The sequence below is a fragment of the Epinephelus lanceolatus genome, chromosome 10 (assembly GCF_041903045.1).
Source record: "Epinephelus lanceolatus isolate andai-2023 chromosome 10, ASM4190304v1, whole genome shotgun sequence".
Taxonomy (NCBI): domain Eukaryota; kingdom Metazoa; phylum Chordata; class Actinopteri; order Perciformes; family Serranidae; genus Epinephelus; species Epinephelus lanceolatus.
In genome coordinates this window covers 360001-367500 of record NC_135743.1, presented here as the reverse complement: position 1 = coordinate 367500, position 7500 = coordinate 360001, and the positions used below count along the sequence as shown (strand labels likewise).

The 7500-nt window shown below is 44.5% G+C and overlaps 1 protein-coding gene across 2 annotated transcripts in view; it reads left to right on the top strand.

Moving 5' to 3' along the window:
* The first annotated feature begins 5694 nt into the window (after positions 1-5694).
* Positions 5695-7500, top strand: part of ptpn23a (protein tyrosine phosphatase, non-receptor type 23, a) — a 26486-nt gene continuing 24680 nt past the window's right edge. The window contains exon 1 of one of the 2 annotated variants that reach the window (XM_078171249.1): positions 5695-5912. In XM_078171249.1, the coding sequence (XP_078027375.1) occupies positions 5829-5912 (84 nt within the window). In that variant the 5' untranslated portion in view covers positions 5695-5828. The remainder of the gene's footprint in view (positions 5913-7500) is intronic. The other variant, XM_078171250.1, reaches the window with a different exon arrangement.

Sequence of the window (7500 nt, the reverse complement as noted above, 5' to 3'; positions counted from 1 at the left end):
GTCCTTCATCTGTCTGTCTGACTCCTCTTATCTCATTCCTGTTTGTCCCCCTCGTCTGTCCACCTGTAGCAGTATCATCAGCTCTGTGTCACTGGTCTCCATGGTGATGTCAAAGGTCGTCCCTCAGCAGGAGCTCAGCCTCCTCCCTGTGGCGGCAGCTCTGTGGCGTTCTGCACAGACGCACGGCGCCCCCTGGTGGACAGACAAGGAAGACAACAACAGGGAGGACAAGTGTCTGACAGGAAGACATTTGACAATCAGACAGAGTCATGTTTATGATGTGTTACATGTTGTAAAACACATGTCAGAATGTGTATGAGATGTCAGACAGGTTTGATCAGTAAAGAGTTTAATAATCACACACACACACACACACACACACACACACAGCTGTTTCCACATCAAACACAGGATGCTCTGACTGGACCTTTATCTTCCAGTCATATTTCAGACCACAGCCTGCCTCCATCTTTACAGCAGCACTTTGTGTTCTTCTACTTCTTGTTGCAGGTGCAGGAGCAGGTGAAGGTGGAGGTGGGGGTGCAGGTGCAGGTGGAGGTGCAGGTGCAGGTGAAGATGTGGGTGCAGGTGCAGGTGGAGGTGCGGGTGCAGGTGCAGGTGGATGTGCAGGTGCAGGTGCAGGTGCAGGTGGAGGTGCAGGTGCAGGTGCAGGTGGATGTGCAGGTGCAGGTGGAGGTGCGGGTGCAGGTGCAGGTGCAGGTGGATGTGCAGGTGCAGGTGGAGGTGCGGGTGCAGGTGCAGGTGCAGGTGGATGTGCAGGTGCAGGTGCAGGTGGAGGTGCAGGTGCAGGTGCAGGTGGATGTGCAGGTGCAGGTGGAGGTGCGGGTGCAGGTGCAGGTGCAGGTGGATGTGCAGGTGCAGGTGCAGGTGGAGGTGCAGGTGCAGGTGCAGGTGGATGTGCAGGTGCAGGTGCAGGTGCAGGTGGAGGTGCAGGTGCAGGTGGAGGTGAAGGTGTGGGTGCAGGTGCAGGTGCAGGTGCAGGTGCAGGTGAAGGTGTGGGTGCGGGTGCAGGTACAGATGCAGGTGCAGGTGCAGGTGAAGGTGTGGGTGCAGGTACAGATGCAGGTGCAGGTGGAGGTGCAGGTGAAGGTGTGGGTGCAGGTACAGATGCAGGTGCAGGTGGAGGTGGAGGTGAAGGTGGAGGTGGAGGTGGAGGTGGAGGTGCGGGTGCAGGTGCCGGTGGAGGTGAAGGTGCAGGTGGAGGTGAAGGTGCAGGTGCAGGTGCAGGTGGAGGTGAAGGTGCGGGTGCGCGTGCAGGTGGAGGTGGAGGTGGAGGTGCAGTCATAGGTAACTGTGTTGGGAGCATGTTGATGAGACATAAACAGGTTCAGATCCTGAGCAGTTGTTTTTCAGCAGCTTTTCTTTGACCTGAAGTTTGACCAGTGATGACATTAGTGGGCGTGTCTTATTCTACAGGTGGGAGAGAGACGACGGAGACGTCAGGTGAGAAACTATTAAACAAACAACCTGCGGTTTCTCTGATTGATGGTTCAGGTTGTTTTTGTAGATAAAAACAAATCTCTGTAAAGACAGAACAGAAGTGATTTTACCTCTACTGTTTCCTGTCATTGTGTAAACACTCTCTGCTGATGATGTCATTGATTCCACTGGTTCCATTAATAGGTGATGGAGACATGCTGGTTCAGTAGATAGAACCAGTGTTCCAATAGTCCTGAACAGAGCTAGTTTAGATACCGGCTGCACAAAGCACCTTAAGTTTGACACTTAAGATTTAGTTTTTCCTTAGCTGAGGAAATTACTTAAGGGTGTTGCACAGAATCTCTTAAAAGGTTTCATCAGTCAGGGAACGATGTTTGAGCATTTACTGCACTGACAGAGACTTTACAGCAGTAAAGTTCTGCTGTTTCCATGGAGACCATTTGATTGCTTGCAGTTGCGCTTGTGTTAGCCGACCTGTTATCACCATCTCATCCTTCTCTCACTGAGACAGGAACTTCACCACAGTGTTTAGCAGACAGCTGAGGGTGTTTGACACCTCGCCAATAACCGATCAGAAAGATCCTGTTGCATAAAACCACAGAGCAGTCATTAACTGTAACGGGACTGGAAGAGTTCAGCTTCAGAACGTTGAGACAAATCATAAACTGACCAAATGTCTCATCATTCAGAGTCCGTCAGATTGTCATCTTTCATCTTCCACATTTAGCTCCATAGACTCAGACATGTTGCAGTCAGACGTACATCATGTTTTTACCTTACTTTGGTCGTTGAGCTCATCTGTGCACTAGTTTAACACACTGAAAACAATTCCTTAAGTATAAGACCAAGATAAGGGGAAAAACTTAAGGAAACCTTAAGGAGAAGACATAAGGATGTGTTGTGTAACTGATTATCTTAATGGAAACCTTAACGCAGAGTTAAAGGTAACTCTTAACTTAAAGTGCTTTATGCAGCCGGCCCAGAGCTGAACTGGTGAAGAACCAGTATCAGTCTGCTGTAATGCAGCATCACAACTGGGGCTGATATGGTATGAGATTTCTGCAGGAACCATAAACGTCTCAGAGAATATCACAGTGTCACAGAGTTGATGTCATCATCAGTCAGAATGACCCTTAAAGAATGTTTTATTACTGTAACTGAAACCTGTTTGTGTAAAGTCTCCTCTTAGAAAATAACTCAGATAAATAACTCAGATAAATAACCTTAAATAAAAGAGAGATTCAATGTCCAGTTTTTTTTTAATATTCTAGATAAGTAAATATACAGTTATGAAAACAGTAAACTTTTATATCACAGTAAACCTTAAACCCAGAATATCACTGTGACCGTGGTGACGACATATCAGCTTCATCATAACAACAAACTGTCAGCTGAGAGAAACTCGTCATGAGTCTGTAATGAGAGCTGATGAAGGTGTCAGAGTCTTCCTCTGTCCATCACACAGCTGATCCACAGCTGTCTCTGCTCCTATACTGATCTCAATGACAGTGACTCGGTTTCAGGTTATTACAGGTTGATTTTATATTCATTCATGTCTATTCATTTATGTGAAGGTGATCATGTGACTGTAGCTGTAAACTGTGACAGCTGAGTGACTTCAGCCGAGGTTCAGCGTTCCGCCTTCAGTGTGTCTCTGTTCCTGTGCAGAGTCAGATTCAGAGAGCCTCAGTAAGCTGCATTAGTGCCGTACACGCTGCCTCGCAGCACTAAATTATAAATGAATGTTATATATAGATGTGATAATAAGAGTCACAAGAAGTGCTCATGGATTTTTATTATGTAGACTCATAAAATCTGACGACGGTAAAAAGGAGGCTTCACACACACTCTGCTGCTCTCAGTTTACAGGACACACACTGAGCACCTTAACACATGCGTTTAATTCAATTAATACAAATACTGAACACACTGAACGTTCTCAGCACTAAACATCACGGTGCAGTGGAGATTTACTAAATGAATAATAAGAACTCTTGTTCACTGGTTTGTTCATCAGTCTGTGCAGGTTAGACAAGGTTATTTTCTGTATCTGAACTACTTCCTGTTTGTAACAGAGTTCAACAGCACTTTGTCTCCTTTTGTTTTTAATGTGTCCATGGATGACCTGTCCCAACAGCTGAATGTAACACAGGGTGTTTGATCAGTGATATTTAATAACTCATCTTCTGTATGCAGATGATTTGGTGATCTCCTGGTAAATTCATCCTGTGTTCAGTTCATGTGCAGACATCTCCTGCCCAGCTGTGGAGCTCCGACAGGACGAGCACAGACTTCATATGGTCTGTAAAGACTGAGACCTCTTAAACTTCCTCCATGCTGCAGCACCACACAGGTGTCTGTCTGCTCTGCTTTAATATGACATATGAAATATGGATCTATGTGCAGCTCTGTGTGTCAGATGGTTTCATCCCGACCGTGAGGACAGTGGCTCTCAGCCTGCTTTATTGATTAGCTGAAACATTTCTCCCACCTGTCAGCAGGTGGCACTGCTGGACCTCCTCCTCGAGGAGGAGGAGGAGGAGGAGGAGGAGGAGGAGGAGGACGACGACGACGACGACGACGACGACGACCTGCTGACAGGTCGGAGAAATGTTTCAGCACCAGCTGGAGGAAAATGATAATAAACAGTATTTACACCAAATCCAGATGTTCAGCTTCAGTTTCCTGCTGAGGTAACAAAGAAGCAACAACAGTTTTAATAACCAATCAATCTGACCAACCTGATCAATAACAACACTGAAGAGTGTGAGACAAGCTCCTCACACATGAAGAGTTATTGCATGTAAAGTTAGGGTTTCAATCTCCGGACTCTGTTGATCAAAGTCTGATCCCTCTAAACTAAATAATAAACTGATCAATAGATTAATTGATAATGTGAATCTGTGTCAGCTCTGGTCTGTTCACAAGTTACTGTGAGAACACATTATTAGTGTTGCGTGTCACATGTGATGTCATCATGATCAGTGTTACATTATTATTGTATTTTGTGTTGTTGTTGTTGTTGTTGTTGTTGTTGATGCAGCAGCATCATGTCAGGTGGCAGCAGCTGGAGGAACACACCTGTAACAGGAACTGTCTGGTAAAGTTTTATCTGAGTGAAAATTTGTTAAACTGCAGCTGCTAAATACATGAAAATAAAATATGTCTCTCTGACATGAAGCAGCACAGATGGGACTCTAAATGACACCTAACCTGGAGTAGTTGAGGAATTATACTTTGTTACTTTCCACCATTGTAATTGTGTTGTTATTGTGATTAAAGTAAACTAGGGAAATAATAAGCAGTGACATCACTCATGTACAATTTGAACTGACTGCATTTTAATATTTGAACCTGTAGCAGTACCTGATCTGTAAGAAGAGTCAGCTCAGATGTGAGAGCTGCTTCAGACGAGCCGTAACGACACAAATCTCATTTATCAACCAGTAATATACAAAGAAGACACGTGGACATTTAGCTGAGGACAGTCCCTGTTTCTGATGTCCTCACAAGTTAATAACAGTCTGTAAATTCTGTGTGAGGATTATTTAGTGTGTATCTGTGACAGCATCAATATGCTTTTATAAGAAATATAAAATACTCACATTCAAGAATCATTTTGAAGATGACTCTCAGGTTGTTGTGTGTTTAAATACTGAGTGTGGGAATCAAATGTATTTAACAAATAAAAATGTCAGTAAACTGCTTTTCAGTGACTCCACCATGACTCACTACAGCTGCCCACACTAAGACCAGTCAGGACAGAAATATAGATTCAACTTACACTTATATCACTATCATATGAACATGCAGCTTTAAAACTGAAATGACACAATTTAAAGAACAGAAACAACTACACATAAAGTTTTAAAAGGCTGGAAAATTACAACAATAAAACAATAAAATAGTTTAAAATTCAAAAAACAAAAATAAACTACAATTAATAATAAATAAATGAAAATAAACAGCTGTGATAAAATAAAGTAAAAACAAATTATTACAACATCAAATTAGGACTGTGAAGTTAAAAATAACTTTAGTCATTATAAACATGTAGCGGAGCACCTCAGGGCACAGAGAGTGAAATAACATCTTTTAGTTTTGGAGGAACAAACATTTAAAGTTTTATAAACATGTAAAAGAACTTGAAACTCATTTCTGCACAGCTGACTACGTTTCCCACTACCCCCCGCGGCACGTGTGACGAGCTACGTCATGGCACTCCCAGCTTCCGGTAGAAGTGTAGATGGATCCATGACACAGTTGTTTGGAGGAAAGCTGTGTGTTGTTTTAACGGAAAGCCGTTAACGTCCAGTTAGCTCCCGTAGCGCGGTGTTGTGAGCTCGTAGCGGCCGGCAGACGGACACATGGAGGCGGTTCCCCGGATGCCGATGATCTGGTTGGATCTGAAGGAGGCAGGAGACTTCCAGTTCAGTCCGTCCGTCAGGCAGGTGAGCTGGGTGGGGAGAGACCGACACAGGGCAGCCAAACACGGATTAATACCGGATCAACAGGCTGCTGCCGTTCGTCCCCGGTCACCGGTCAGAAGTCACCGTCTGTCGGGGATAAGAACGGTTAGCTGAGCCGCTAACGTTAGCTTAGCTTAGCTCTGACGAACTGACCACCGCCTTCTGTTTGCTAACGTTAGCTTCATGCTAACTCATAATAACAAGCTAACAGCTCGAGTGAGAGCGGATGGTGGTCGGTCTTCCTCCGTTACACCGGTAAATTAACCGGTTTATAAAAGATGAACACAGAGTCGGGCTGCACACGGCCCTGATACACGGAAAAATAATAAACTATGACCTCACTGTCACCTGAGCAGGTACGTCACTGACGTAGGATCAGTGCCAGAGGACAGAGGGCCGATTGTTTCATCTGCGACAGTTATTATTACACACACACACACACACACACACACACACACACAGATCTGTTTCCAGTCCGTCCATGACACAGTTTTAAGGTGAAGTCTACACATATTGTCATGTGATCATCCCTGTGAGCCTGACGTCATATTTTTATGTTAAATCAACAAGTGTTGCATTAATTAGACTCAAAAGAATAAAGCTGATTTCTCCTAATTAGTTTGCAGCCAATAATCAGCACTGTTATTGTGCACTTCACGTGTCGTGGCGTGTTGGGCTAAAGTTTCCCAGCATGCTGTGGGACAGTGTGTTTAAATGTGCTGTAACTCACTGCGGTTACCCGTCACACAGTGCTTCATGTTTCTGTGTGTCACAGTGGTTCTGATGGGTCACAGTTAATGTGGTGGTCGTCTCCACAGTTGGAGACACCAGAGCGTCTGACAGAAAGGTGTGCTCAGGTGGAACAAAGAGCACTTCCTGGTTCAGAATATTTGTCTACACCAAAGACAAGAAACCTGAGCTCACCATGATGAATTATTATTGTTCAAAGAAATTAAATAAAATGATGCAAATCTTTACTCAATGTTTTTTTGATCATCATATGAAAAAGAATTAAATGCTCAAATAATAACAACTGAGATGAACTTCCTGTCAGACGAGGGTCATGTGACATGTTTATTTAGTGTCTGATGAACTCAAAACTTTATGTTACTGTGTTGAACTAAACTAAACGTTTACAGTGAAGCTGCTTCTGAAATAAACTCAGAGTAGAGTGAGTGAAGGTTCACAGTGTTCACTGTGATCAAACCAACATCAGACACACGTCTGTTTCACCTGGAGCCAGAGGAAGAGGTCGTCCCTCAGTTACACCTGTTCAGCACCTGTCTGACCTCCATCAGTTTAAGGGACCGGTCAGGTTTTTGAGGTGGAGGTGTGTGAGACATTTATCCACAGTCAGTGTCTTACCTTCAGCAGGTGTCAGTCAGCAGGCTGGAGTCTGACACTGAAGCTCAGTGACGTCCTGCTGTGGGTGGCGGTGGTGGTGACCAGTGATCAGTGGAACTGCTGGTCGACTGCTGCCTCCATCAATGTGTTAGTTTGTGTAAGTGTGTGACTCTGGTGTTTTAAAGGGTTAATTCAGATTCACTGAGGACACACAGTGACACACACT